Source organism: Phyllobates terribilis, unplaced genomic scaffold (assembly GCF_046119375.1).
Source record: "Phyllobates terribilis strain yellow unplaced genomic scaffold, ASM4611937v1 Scaffold_5__5_contigs__length_657084704, whole genome shotgun sequence".
Classification (NCBI taxonomy): domain Eukaryota; kingdom Metazoa; phylum Chordata; class Amphibia; order Anura; family Dendrobatidae; genus Phyllobates; species Phyllobates terribilis.
The window spans coordinates 450240499-450255000 of NW_027362765.1; the positions used below are offsets into that span (position 1 = coordinate 450240499).

General features: G+C 40.2%; 2 protein-coding genes across 3 annotated transcripts in view; one reads left to right on the top strand and one right to left on the bottom strand.

The window, feature by feature from the left end:
- The window catches only part of BORCS7 (BLOC-1 related complex subunit 7), a 106702-nt gene that overhangs the window by 20471 nt on the left and 71729 nt on the right, over positions 1 to 14502 (bottom strand). The window contains exons 1-6 of one of the 2 annotated variants that reach the window (XM_073685313.1): positions 11974 to 12048; positions 10163 to 10217; positions 6649 to 6776; positions 4690 to 4840; positions 4255 to 4391; positions 3026 to 3095 (exon numbers count right to left, since the gene is read on the bottom strand). In XM_073685313.1, the coding sequence (XP_073541414.1) occupies positions 3026 to 3095; positions 4255 to 4391; positions 4690 to 4840; positions 6649 to 6776; positions 10163 to 10217; positions 11974 to 11987 (555 nt within the window). In that variant the 5' untranslated portion in view covers positions 11988 to 12048. Of the gene's footprint in view, positions 1 to 3025; positions 3096 to 4254; positions 4392 to 4689; positions 4841 to 6648; positions 6777 to 10162; positions 10218 to 11973; positions 12049 to 14502 lie in introns of those variants that run through there. The other variant, XM_073685315.1, reaches the window with a different exon arrangement.
- The window catches only part of CYP17A1 (cytochrome P450 family 17 subfamily A member 1), a 196046-nt gene continuing 189618 nt past the window's right edge, over positions 8075 to 14502 (top strand). The window contains exon 1 of the mRNA XM_073685316.1: positions 8075 to 8475. The gene's annotated coding sequence lies outside the window, so the exon portion shown is untranslated. The remainder of the gene's footprint in view (positions 8476 to 14502) is intronic.

A 14502-nucleotide genomic window follows, 5' to 3' on the forward strand; every position in this document is an offset into this window, starting at 1 on the left:
CCTGCACACTATTAGGCTATGTTCAGACATTGCAGAAAATCTTTGCTGCGAATTTAGTTACAAATCCACAACTATATCCACATGTAGATTTCATTGCAGATTTGGCTGAGGATTTCTCCCTGCTCCACTTTCTAAGCATTGGATAAGGTCAAAACGGCAATGAAAATCCGCACAGTAATGAGCGCGCGGCAGATTTGAAATCTGCACCATGATTTCACTTTCATGTGGATTTTTTTTCAGCGACGTGACTGAGATTTTGAAAAACCATTGACTTGTATTGTACTGTTAACTGCTGTGAATTTGAGGAGCAGAATCCACACCGCAAATCCGTGATGTGTGAACTTGACCTTAGAGTTAAAGAGAGTAACTGAGATCATATCAACATAATAATATCACCCCCTACTTCCCTGGCAATTTCTTCATTTTTGCATTTTCTTTTTTCCCTGTCCTTTTGATGACCTAGCCGTATGTGGACTTGTTTTTAGCAGGACGAATTCTTGTATTGAAAGACAGCATTCATATTACTTTATGATGTACTGCAAAAAAAATTCAAATACGGCACAATGATGATAAAAAAAAATGTTTTTTCTATTAAGCTTTTAATGAGTTCATTATTCGGTACAAATGACATGACACCATGATTCTTCAGGTCATTATGATTATGATGATACCAAACTTGTATATATTTATTAATTATTATTATTATTATTATTATTATAGGGATGAAAAAAAGATTCTAAAGTTTGTAAAAAGAAAGAGAGAAAGAAATTTGGATTATGCTCCATTTTTTTAAGACTACCAACTATTTACTTTTCCCTTCGATAGAGATTTTTGAGGGCTTGTGTTTTTTGCAAAATGAGCCATACTTTTTATACATGCCATTTTGTAATAAATGTAATCTTTTGATTGCTTTTTATTGCAGTCCTGATGTTTTTGCTTCTATACCGCCTTTACCCGATTTTTTTTTTTGTATTTATTTTTAACTGGGGAAAAAGTGGGGTGATTACATTTTATGGGTTTTTTTAGATATTTTTTTAACTTTTTTTCTTTTACTTTACAGTTTATTTTTTTTTAGTCTTCATAGGGGGCTGCAATCATTTAGGAGAAATTCTGATAAAAGAAAAAAAGAAGCCATACTTAATTACCATACTTACCACCGGAATCTGTCCCCTGCAATAGTGCTGCTACATGTAAAGTCTCCAAAATTATATTCCGACTACCAATCACCTGACGCTGCAGCTAATCAGTGACTTCAGCAGTCAAGTCACTGGTGCTAATCGACATAATCTCTTACAGTCCAATAAAAACCATCGGAGCAGCAGCAATTGCTCGGGGGAAGGTTTCCGGTAGTGACTATGTCTTCTTTATTTAATTTAACATGGTGGCTTTCCACTGTTCATTAATGTAAATTGTCTTTTCAGAGAGGAAGAGAACTAGAACTCTAGTGCTACCTATAGGAAGCAGCAATCCTAAAATTTAATATCGACCCTTTAACGAGCCTTGTCACATGACTTAGAATAATAGCCAAAACCAAAATCTCAATTTGCAGACTTTGCACTGACGAGGGGCAGCACCCTGAAACACAGTGTCTGCAAATTGAGATTTTGGTTTTGGCTATTATCCTAAGTCATGTGACAAGGCTCGTTAAAGGGTCGATATTGACTTTTAGGATTGCTACTTTCTGTAGGTGGAACTAGAGTTCTAATTCTCTTCCTCTCTGAAGAGACAATTTGCATCTTTCCCAGAGGAGCATTGCGGCTTAAAAGTCTCCTCACCTTGACATGCTTAACATGTCGCTCTCCACAAGGAGAAACGTTACACCTTGGATACATTGTTCATTAAAAAAAATGTTTTAAAGGAGATCTCCAAGAATGAGATAAAATAGAGTCCCTGATATAATTAAAACTGCAGTCCGTCTTAGTCACATGTCAGTACAGGCTGCAGACTGAAGTCATACAGCTCCTGAGACATGTGTCTCAACTCACAAGAGCTGTATCACACATACTTCAGTCGGGGGGCTGGAGCACAGCTGCGATATATGAAGAAATATGTTTTTACCCATGTTGTGGTTGTCTTGGACATCTCCAGCTTTATCCTCCTCTTCCGTCACTTTGATAGCTTTATAACAGTGCATAGAGCCTCACTATGCCCAACTGGAAAACAAATAAACATTGAGGAGGATGAAGCGGCGATAACCCCCTTTGTGCTCGGCGAAGAAGAGATATATTTCTTCACATATGTCAGCCATGCTCCCGGCCACCGACTGAGGCATGTATGATACAGCTCTTGTCAGTTGAGACGCAGGTCTCGGGAGCTGTATGTCAGCAGTCTGCAGGTCATACTGACATGGGACTAGGACAGGCTGCTGTTATATCAGGGATGCCATTTTATCTCATTCTCAGAGAACCTCTTTAATGTATGGAGGCTGCGTGATTAGCACTGAGTTTGAATCCTTCTTACAATATCTGCTTAGAGTTTGTATGTTCTCTCTGTGTATACATTGGTGTAATCTGAATTTCTCACACACATTTAATAGATACTGATATGATAATTGGTATTCATGTGAAATCATACATTGGGCCTCATTTCTCAAAACGGTCATGGTTGCCCATAGCAACCCATCAAAGTCCAGCTTTCATTTCTTAAACTGCTCAGGAAAAATGAAAGCTGAGCTCTGATTGGTTGCTGTTGGCAACAAAGAAAGTTTTTCTGCTGGCTCTTTTGTTAAATGAGGTCCTATACAATGTAAAAAAGACTATGGAATTTAGATTATGAGCCCCATTGGGGACAGGGACTGGTGTGAAAGGTGGCGATCTCACCAGAATATGTTGGTACTATATAAGCAACAGGAATACATAAAAATAGGAAATATTAAGGAGGTTGTACCAAGACTACAAGGTATCTCCTTTCCATGATAACTTGCTGATGGTTTAGTGAACCTGGCATTGAGCAGGGGGTTGGACACGATGACCCTGGAGTTTACTCTGACAATCCTGCAAAGTATTGCAGAGTATTCCTAGATTACCTTCAGCACTCGGTAGGCTTCCCTTAGTACGGCCTTCTTATCAGGGGAAAGATTGATCACACAGTTGGATCTACAAGAAATCAAAATGTATTACAACTTATGTTATAATTTAGCTTATTAATCTTACATTGTATGTCATAGTTTCACCAGAGATCAAGAAAACCTTGAGGAATTGATACAGAAAGTAAATTAGAAAATTCTAGAACATTTTATTATACAATGAACAAGCTTCATCAGCTGTAACTAAAATCTGCCACTAGATTTTTGCTATTCCATCTGAGAGCAGCATGATGTAGGGACAGAGACCCTGATTCCAGCGATATGTCACTTACTGAGCTGCTTATAGTTTGTAGTTTTAATAAAATTATAGTTTTATCTGCTGCAGGTCTATCTGTTCTTTGAATGCTGAGCTCTGCGCCCCCTAAACCAATAATGGCCAGCTGTGTGTCCTGTGCATAGGCAGAAAGTTGCCAATCAGTGGTGGGGGTAGGGTTCCACAGAGCTCATAATTATGGAGGACTAATGCAGCAGGGTTAATAGTCATTTAGTGATAATCTCCTGCTAATAAACAGTTATTTTATCAAAAGTACAAGTAGCCCAGTAAGTGACACCGCTGGAATCAGGGTGTCATCTCTACATTATGCTGCTTTCCGAATAGGTGGTGAAAAGCTGGTGACAAATTCCCTTTAAAGGGTACCTGTCTGTTTCCAACCTCTAAAAGAATCAATATGTATACTGATATTGTAGCGATTTGGGGGTCAGGGGATCTGACAAGTTCACTTTAAAGGGAATCTGTCCGCAGGTTTTTGCTATGTAATCTGAGCATAATTTAGAGGCTGAGACCCTTATTCTAGCAATGTGTCACTTGCTGGTCTGCATGCCGTCATTTTGATACAATCCCTGTTTTCTCAGCTGCAGATCTAGCAGTGTTCAGAATGCTGAGCTCTGTATAACTCCGCCCACACCTCTGATTGGCTGCTTTCTGAGTACACTGTATATTGACAAAAAATGCTAAATCAGTGATGGGAGGTGTGGTTGGACTATGAGGCTGGAGACACCTAGTCCTGTAGTGATAATTATACACTGATTTTATTGATGAAGCAACACACAGCCAAGTAAGTGACACATCGTTGGAATCAGGGTCTCAGATTACATAGCAAAACCTTGCAGACAAATTCCTTTTTAGTGTCCACTCCCAGTTGTGTTAATTATCTTCGATATATACTTACATAATGATGTCAAAGCTTTTGTCACCTACTCCTGCAGATTTAAGGTCTTCAATGTACCCATTCACAAAATTAATATTTGGTTGCTGGTAACCAAATTTTTTCATGTGGTAGTCAATATATTTTTTGGAGATTTCAATCTAAACACAAGTAAAAAAAAAAAAAAAAAAACATCCTAGGGTGAATGCTCCAACACTGTGAAAAATGAAAGAAATTTAACGTACAGAGAAGAAAAAAATCCCAATATATTCAATTGGCATAAACAGATTCTTGCTTACAAAATGTGGATCCAGAGCAGCTCCACTTTATGAACTATTAATATAATTTTTAATGCACGATTATTTGAGGAGGATGGGGGTACGGTCAAATTTTTATAACCTTGTCACAGATAGTTATTTTTCAGTATTACTCCAGTCACTGCATGGCAGCAAACCTTACCTGCTCATCAGTCATGTCTACGCCAGTGATGTGTCCCTTACGTCCAACCAGTTTGCTTAGCATGTAACAGTCTCGGCCACTTCCACTGCCCAAGTCCAGGATCTTGCAGTTCTCCAAACACTCTGGTACCACAAGTCCACACCCATAGTAGCTATACAGGAAGAACAGGAGTTCAACCACCTCGTCAAAAATAACCGTACTAACAGAAAAGTGTTCAATGCCTGCAAGCCAGGACTGTTCAGAGATGCATCTTCATTGCATTGAAACAAATATCTTCGTTTGATTTTTGACTTATGCTAAGAGAGTATTGATGTGGTATACGACCGTAAGATATGAGCAGAAATGCCTTTTTCTTCAGTTAAACTGAAAATCATAGTCACGTATGCTTCTTTAACATGGCAACATTTAACGTTGACAGACCCCCCCGAGGAAGCTGACGCAAAACGCGCGTTGGGGCTGGATCAGTGCACGTAGATCACATCACTTTCAATGGGGGAGCATTAAACTTTTCTGACTACTCTGCCATCTTCCACCTCTGGATAGGCCCCTATCTCTACTTCGCTCTGCCCTATCATTACATATATGCATTTTTTATTGCTACTTAGCAGTACATTTTTTCAGGGTTGAACGCTGTAGGGATCAGTAGCTCCGCCTTTAACCGTCTATACATTATACTTTTTTTGGCAGATTAGCAATATATACATTTTCTGTATTACCATTGAATGGCTCTGATCTGGGTGTGCTGTACACATTCCGTGTCTACACCATTTACCTATTACTAACCATTATTGTATTGCTATTTTAATGTGATTTTGATATTTCATGTATTTAAAATGTCAAATAAAATTTGTATTTTATTATACTAATTCAGCAGTACATTTTTCTTGCATGAAAAATCTTTTTCTGTGATATATCAGCTCCATATTCCCCTTTTTTCTAGACTGTCTGCTTCTTTAACATGGTAGCCTATGGACATGTATGGGACTGAATAAAAATACAGTATGTAGGGGTCTTCTCTCCTTGAATCCCCGTGTCATCTATTTCTCCCTCAGATCCTTACCTAATTATAATATTGTGTTTTTAGATTTACCCAGAATATCCAACATAGTCATTTTTTAAGCCAACCACATAAGTGCTAACAATCTCATTTCTATAATGGCTGTTAGGCAGCCTATAATGCTTTTACCTGTTGGAAAAAAAAAATCAGGGACAAAATTTCTAGCTCCTTGGCCCCTTTACAAAATCTGTAACAGAGCCCTCACTTATCATACATCCTTTATAAAACTATTATCTCACGTGGCAGAGGGGTCTTTGGACTCTGTTCAGACACCTAAGCTTCAACAATTAAAGTAAGATAATGGCGATTAAATTTTGAGCTGTAAATTATGAATAAATTAATTCTACACTTTGCTGGAAACTTTGGCTTTGTGTTTGCACCATGATCATTTAGTCACCCATAACTGAAATATGTAAGGGTCACTCCCCTTAGGGTATGTGCACACGTCAACTTTTTCAGTCGGGTACGCTCCGAAATTCGCTTGAAAAAGCGTTTAAAAATGCTAAAAAAAATTTAAAAAATCAACATATGCACTGTAAAGTACAAACGATTTGCTGTGCATATGTACAGTCTCTCGGAACATCTTTTAGCCGTTTCAGGTTTCGAAAGCTGCAAAGGGGTTAAAAGATGTAATCAGACCATTCTTCAAGTGGCTCCTGCTTGGAAGTTGATCACGATTGTACACATAATGTAAAATAAAATGCCAGCTAGCATAGCTGCCATAAAAAAACTACACAAAGGCAACAAAAAAGACAGTTCAGCAAATACACAGTCTGTGTTTTCCTGAAGAGTCTTCCTCTTGAAAAACTCGAAGGGTACACTGGCGTCCTAAAGTCGTCGTGTGCACTTAGCTATAGTGTGACCACCGATGTGTTTGTCCAACTTTTCTTTAAATTCCTTACCGTGAAGAAACCTCTTCATGAACTTCAGTCAGTGCCTCCCGTATAAATTTCGGCAATGGTTTGGATGGGGTTACACATGCATTGGTTTGCAAATCCTTTGCACTCTTTAAGTATTTCCCATAGTATTCCTAAGTAATTGGTAGAAAAAGCAGTCTATAAGGTCTGTAAAAACATGATCATACCACAGCGAAAAGTTATTTAAACTACAAACAGTTTCTAAAGCTGCCCATCTAAGGGGTAATGTTTCTTCTTGTGGAGAGAGACAAGCCAGGCCCGGCATGTCAGAGTGAGGAGACTTATAGATCATGCATGCTCCTCTGGGAAATTAAATATGTAAATTGCCTCTTCAGAGAGAAAGAGGACTTGAACTCTAGTGCTAACTATTGGAAGTAGCAATCCTAACAGACCACATTGATGCTTTAATAAGCCGTGCCATATGACTTAGGATAAAAGCCAAACCAGTGCAAAGTATGAGATCTGATTTTGCTAGGTGAGAGGCTTGGGATCTAAGTGGTATCATTTCTCCATGTAGAGAGTGACAAGCCACTGAGACACTTCACAAGAAGAAACCTTACCCCTTAGATTCCAGTCTTAAGCCTCTCACCTAGCCAAATCAGATCTCATGCTTTGCACTGACGAGGGGCAATAACCCGAAACACTGGTATCCCAAGTCATATGGCAAGGCTTGTTTAAGGGTCGATATTGACTTGTAGGATTGCTACTTCCAATAGGTGGCACTAGAGTTCTTGTCCTCTTCCTCACTGAAGAGGCAAATTGCATAAAGCTGCTCATACTTCGTAGATTTATGTGAGCTGATCCAGACGATATTGACGGGTTTGGCCAATTGTATAATGTGTATGAATGCGCCAGGTAAATGATGGTCAGGAGTGATGTTGATCAGGAATGTCAGATTTCGGACTGCCGGTCGCATTGTTCTCCCAGAGAAAACCTGACGGCCGACGCATCTTTCTAATAGAGAACACAGGAGCGCTCCTATATAGAGGATTTTTGGCTGAGATGGCTTTCAGCTGAACGATCTTTCGGTCAACAGCCATCTAATGTGTATGGAAAGCTTTAGAGATAAAGAAACTGGACTGTAATTCAAGTTTCCAAAAAGTATAAAATCTCCAAATATACAGGGGTTGCGCCAGTATTTACGTAATACAAGTGAGCTTATGATGTGGTCAAGATCTGTCTCACGTCTACTCTCAATGAGCTACAAAGATCAGATCTTAGGTCCTGAGGCTAAACAAACTCATCCATAGCAGAATCTTAGAGGGAGTTCATCAGATGATTTATGGCTGCTAAGCAAATAATGGTTTATGGCTGCAAGACCAATAACAGCACTGGGTAATCAAATATGTGAAAACATACCTTTGTGGCAGCCGTTTGACATAGCATTATTAAAAAAAAAAAAGAACTTTGATCGCTTTTGCAAATGAGCTGTCAAGGGCGGTGCAAAGCCAGGCAAGTGCTCCAGCTCTTCTCAGGAAACTCTGCCAATGACCCCTTATTGGACTCTTGACCACCAAATCCTTCTATGCTAAACACAGTGACGTAGCAGAAAGGTAGAGCTTTCCATCAAGACCATGGGGAAGGCGTTGGGCACGGCTCACCAAGTACAGATGGAGCGATTTCCGGTTGCCCTCTGGATAGTAATAAAGTTGAGTCAGCTGACCAGGGACAGGCTATAACCTCTGCACCCTGCATACATATTCCACTGGATATGTAAAAGATTGCATCCTTTTACAGTCAGTCAAAACGTAAAGGGAACAGACGTTTTCAGTTTTGGGAAGCTGGACTTCAGTGATCTACGAAGCAACCAAGGTACGGCACAGGTAGCATGCAGATAACACTGTCACAATAGCTACAGCAGCTTCACAGTCGTGCCACCATTAACTTATTTATTTAATATGCTTACTTATATAGCACCATTACTTCCACAGCGCTTTACAGATATTGCATTGTAGATTCCCTATCAGTATGTGTTTGGAGTGTGGGAGGAAACCGGAGAACCCGGAGGAAACCCACACAAACAAGGGGAGAACATACAAGATCCTTGCAGATGTTGTCCTTGGTGGGACTTGATACTAGGACTTTAACACTACAAACCTACAGTGCTAACCACTGAGCCACCGTGCTGCCCAACTTAACCTCTCTTATGCCCTGCTATCTATTAGACGTCAGGAAATGTGGTCAGAGCTACATTAGCTAACAGTAATCCTTGAAGCTGGTCTTTAAGTCTTTCTGGCACTATCTTTTTCTTGGCAAATGTTCATGTGTGTATCATCTAAAGGGGTTTTTCTCACGAACAAAAGTTCATTTTAATCAATAGATCTTAAAATAATAACAACTTCCAAAATTGGATGTGTTTAAATAAAATGTTCCTGTGCTGAGATAATCTTATAAATGTGCCCCTGCTGTGTACTGTGTAATGGCTGTGTCTGACTGTGCAGGAACACGGTCTGATCATACCACAGCTCCTGGGCAGGGGAGGAAGCAAAAGAGTATATAGACAGGACAGCACCGGATCACAGCTGATTCTTTCTGTGAGGTAAAACATTTCCCTGACTGTTTTTAAACAATGTTTTACTTCAAAGAAAGAATCAGCTGTGATCCCGTGCTGTCCTGTCTATATACTCTTTTGCTTCCCCCCTGCCCAGGAGATGTGGTGTGATCAGACCATTACACAGTAAACAGCTGACTGATCCACCGCCATCCCCAGTTGGCATCTCCCTGCACCACTCTTGTTGATTGACAGGTCTCTGATAGGTGGGTACTAAGAGGAGAACCTGTCAGTCAACTAGAGGGGTGCAAGGAGAAGCCGGCCAGGGGTAGCGCCAAACTAGTCTAGTCTCTCAATATGGCCAGATCTTCAAACAATATATTCTCTGAAAAGCTCCAGAACTTCCTTGGCTGAAATAATGCAGGCAGGCTCTGATTCATGCTGCCCGTGGCTTTGGCAGCATAAATCGAGTGATGGGTTCCCTTAGAAAAACTGTATTTATATCTGTAAAGCAACTTTAAAAGGGAACCTGTCACCATGAAAATTCAGTCCAGTGTGCGGCATCACGTTATAGAGCAGGAAGAGTGGATTTTGGGTCCAGTGGGCAGTCCTATCAGTGACTGACAGCTATCTCTGTATGCACACTTATGCATAGAAGGCTGTCAGTCACTGATAGGACCACCCACTGGACCCAAAATCCCAGAAAATGCTAAGCTTTAAATTATGAAAACACGTGTTATACTGAATTTTTCTCACAAAATTATATATGAATCTGCTCCACTCCTCCTGCTCTATAACAGGGTGCCTGCAGATTGGACTGCATAACCATGGTGACAGGTTCTTTTCAAAGTATGGTGTATAATGCAAATCAATTTCGTATCAAGTTATAGATTAATGTAAATTAACATAAGATGAAGGGTTTTCTCTTGAATAACAGTGATTTTTAGACAGATTTTTACTAGCACTTTGAACATATGTGATAAAGTGAAGGATCACGGTCAGTAATACCTTGACATCTTCATGGGTTTGGAGACCTTGGGAGCAGCAGCTGGATATGGGAGAACTAGACAAATCAACATTAAGAGAACATTAGAAATATTCAAGGCTTAACCTTAAGCCACAACGTCTTCATATCTTACCTTTGTAATTGGTCCCTAAAAAAAAAAAAATTAAGATGAAGGCCATGTTTGCCTAAGGCTAGTAGTGTGATGGCTCTTAAAGAGGACCTGTCATAAATGACCAGTTTTTGCTCTTGCTTTATTCTCATTGTTTCCCTGATTATTCTTTTTTTTTTTTTTCCCATATATAAGCGATACGGTTTCAGAGATATGGACCTTTTTATTCAGTGCTAATTTTTATGGTTTTTCAATGAGAGGGTATAAAAATGCAGAGAAGCGTAAGGGCACACCCTCAGACAATCCTGTGAGCCACGTCCCTTGTAAATACCATAAAAATTTGCACCAAGTAAAAAAGTCTATGTCCTCGGAGCTGTATAGCAAATTTAAAGCAACAAACAAACAAAAAATAAAAGAAAGAACAAAACTGGCTACTTATTAGACGTGACAGGTCCTCTTTAACGGCCCTGCTAGCAAACAAAAGCAGAAAGCTTCTGTGCACATCAAGTATCTTTGCAGGAAGAACAGAGATTGGGCTGCAGAGGACGGGTTAAAGTTATTTTTGCTGATGAAGCCCCCTCCAGACCATTTTGGACATCTGCACTACCATGAATCCCTATGTCATGTGTGTGGGGGGGGGTTATCTGGGGGAGTGGGCTCACTTACAATTTTGCCTAAGAATACTACCATGAATAAAGAATTGGATCTAAACATCCTCCAAGAGCAACGTCTCCCAACTATCCAGGAGCAAAGTGGTGCTTTTTCCAGCCTGATGAAGACCATGTCACAAGGCAAAAGTGATAGCCAAGTGGCTCCAAAAACAAAATTTTGACATTTTGGGTTCATGGCCAGGAAACTCCCCAGATCTCAATCCCATTGAGAATCTGTGCTCAATTCTCATAAAGCAGGTGGAGAAGCACACACCACAGCATTTGTGATAAACTCCAAGCACTTATTAGACAAGAATGGACTGTCATCATCCCAGAAGCTGATGTCCAGCACATCAGGGAGAATTGCAGAAGTCTCTAAACATAAGAGTGAAAGCTGTAAATATTGAGTCCTGGCATAAACTTGATGTATTTGTCAATAAAAGTTCAAAAACTTTTGAAATGTAGAATTGCTCTTCAGTAACCAGAGAAACATCCGACTAATACATCTAAAGACGCCGAAACCGCAAACTTTGTGAAAAATCAAAATTTATGTCAGTCTCAAAACTTTTGTACATTGAGATACCTGAATATATAGATAATGGTACAATTACGAATCGCTTACCAGGAGAAGTTTAGCTGCTGTTGATGCGGCTACAAGTCATCGTACAGCTGTATACATACAGACTACGTGATCTGTCTGGATCAGATGCCCATGTGGACACAGCGAGAAGAACCTGACGTTTTTTGTGCCTACTGCTTTAACCCTTTATGAACATCTGATCACTGTCTTAATAAATTGGCGCTGATCAGCATCCAATCACATACGTAATACAACCGTGCAACCAAATCAGGTAGGTAGAACTGAAAGGTGTAAAATATTTGAGGCTAGAAACAATGGATGTGAATTAGTGTAAAGATTATACACACGATGCAAATAAATAACAAACATTTCTGTCGTATGACTGGTGGGATTCTACTCATTCTCCAGCCGAATTCTGACGTTATTATACATGCAGATCAAAAAAAAAAAAAAACCCCAGCAGAGACATTTTACCTGCCCTGTGACATGTCCACACTCTGCAGCAGTAGCAGCTTCCTGCTGTCCCATAATGCTTTGCAGTTTCATGGTTTTCTCAACCCCCTCCATTCCAGACATAGCACATGAGCCCACGCCTCTTGTGTGTACATTGTATATTGAGAGTTACAAGCTTATAAAGATTGGATCAAGGTTATGTCCTCTTCCTCATTGCAAAAGTCATACAAGTTCTAGTCATTGACTGGCAAGCAATGCTGAGGCTTGTAGTTCTCTAACACCAGTCCGCTGTCAACACCACAAAAGAACTGAAACATCATATTCCCATATTCACACACACACATATATACTTACATACACTCATTACACACAGAGTTATTCCTATAACATAGCAGACGTAATGTTAGCCCCTTCCGACAAAGGGCGTAAACGATGTCCCATAAAAGGAGCTAAGAAAATAGAGAAAAGTTTTTAAAAATATTAATATTCGACCCACCCTTTTTTTTTTTTTTTATTTATTTCCACCAGTAAAAATATAAAATGAACATATTTGAGTTTGCTGCTTCTGTAACAGTCCAGGCTATCAAAATATAAAATGAACTTGATGTTAATTGGACGTTATACTTATATTCTATGATATATTGATGCTGATATGGTCCTAGTTATTATTTATTTTTGGGGGGGATTTTAGTAATTGAAAATTATTTAACCTTTCAATAAAAATTGAATTTTGAGTAAAATATAAAATTAATGAACCCATATGGGAAATGCTGTAAAGAGAGAAAAAAAAAAAAGTAAACTCCAGAATTTTTTTTTTTTCCGCTTGCTGTACTTCCTTTAAGAAATTGAAAAAGCAATCAAACCTTATGTAACACAAATTGGTATCACTAAAAGTGTCAGCTCACCTTGAAAAAAAAAATTAATCCCTAATACAACAGCTTCATCGACAAAAATAAAAAATTTTGGATCTCAAAAAATGGAGACACATATCAAGGTGTTTACACCAGTTTACTGGCAAAAAAGAAAAAGAAAAAAACACTTTGCAAAGTCAAAAAACGTTTGCGCAATCCGACGTTTCATAAAATTTTTGGCAATTTCGCGCCCTGCTTCTCGGTTTCATCAAAAGTTTTGCCATTTTAGTGGTGTAAACGTACCCTAAAAATGTTACTCCAGTCCTAGCATTGTATATGAGGTGCATGCCACAGAACAAATGCTCCAAATTCATTAAATGGCCTCTTAATGAATACGGCACATCGTACTCCAGTGCTCCTCTTCATTAAGACTGATGTGCACAATACCAATCTTAAAAAATCAGCCCCTAACTTTTTAGGTTTTTTTTTTCTACCGAGATGAGATCCTCAGACCCCTTGTGAGACCATATGCTGGTGCGGTTGGCCCTGGGTTCCTCCTAATGCAGGACAATGCCAGACCTCATGTGGCTGGAGTGTGTCAGCAGTTCCTGCAAGATGAAGGCATTGAAGCTATGGACTGGCCCGCCCGTTCCCCCAGACCTGAATCCGATTGAGCACATCTGGGACATCATGTCTCGCTCCATCCACCAACGTCACGTTGCACCACAGACTGTCCAGGAGTTGGCGGATGCTTTAGTCCAGGTCTGGGAGGAGATCCCACAGGAGACCATCCGCAACCTCATCAGGAGCATGCCCAGGCGTTGTAGGGAGGTCATACAGGCACGTGGAGGCCACACAATACTGAGACTCATTTTGACTTGTTTTAAGGACATTACATCAAAGTTGGATCAGCCTGTGGTGTGTTTTTCCACTTAAATTTTGGGGGTGACTCCAAATCCAGGCCTCCATTGGTTAATAAATTTGATTTCCATTGATAATTTTTGTGTGATTTTGGTTGTCAGCACATTCAACTTTGTACAGAACAAAGTATTCAATGAGAATATTTCATTCATTCAGATCTAGGTTGTGTTATTTGAGTGTTCCCTTTATTTTTTTTCAGCAGTGTACTTACCACCCACCGCCTTCTTCTGTTATCTCCGCAGTCCGGGTTTGTCTTCTGTAGGTTGTGACCTGCTGGATCGCTCCAGTGTTTGCTGGAGATCTGGAAGTCACAACTCAATGTAAGTCGATAGGAGCCAGAACGAGGGACTCAGACTTAGGCCACGGCCCCACTATCTAGGGGGGGGGCAGCCGAGGCATGTGCTCCGGGCGCAGCCAGCAGGGGAATGCAGCTATGCTGCCTAATATGACGGTCGGAATTGTCTTCCCCGGCGGCTGCATTTTGCCGCCCCCCACCAGACTGTGGGTCGGCAGTTCTCTGAGCCGGTTGACAAGCTGACAGCCGGCTCACCCCTGGCTCAGAGTGACATCAGCAACATGATCAGGTCATGTGATCACACTGCGGATGTCACTAGCCGACCCAGAGAGCAATTGGTGGTAAGTGCTCCACATTAGTGGAGCTGAAGACACCGAAGATTAAATGTAACGGGGGGGTTGATTTATGGTGGGGTAGATTTAGCGTAACGCGGCTGGGAGAGATTCAGTGTAACAAGGGGGGATGATTTGAGGACACAAGTTT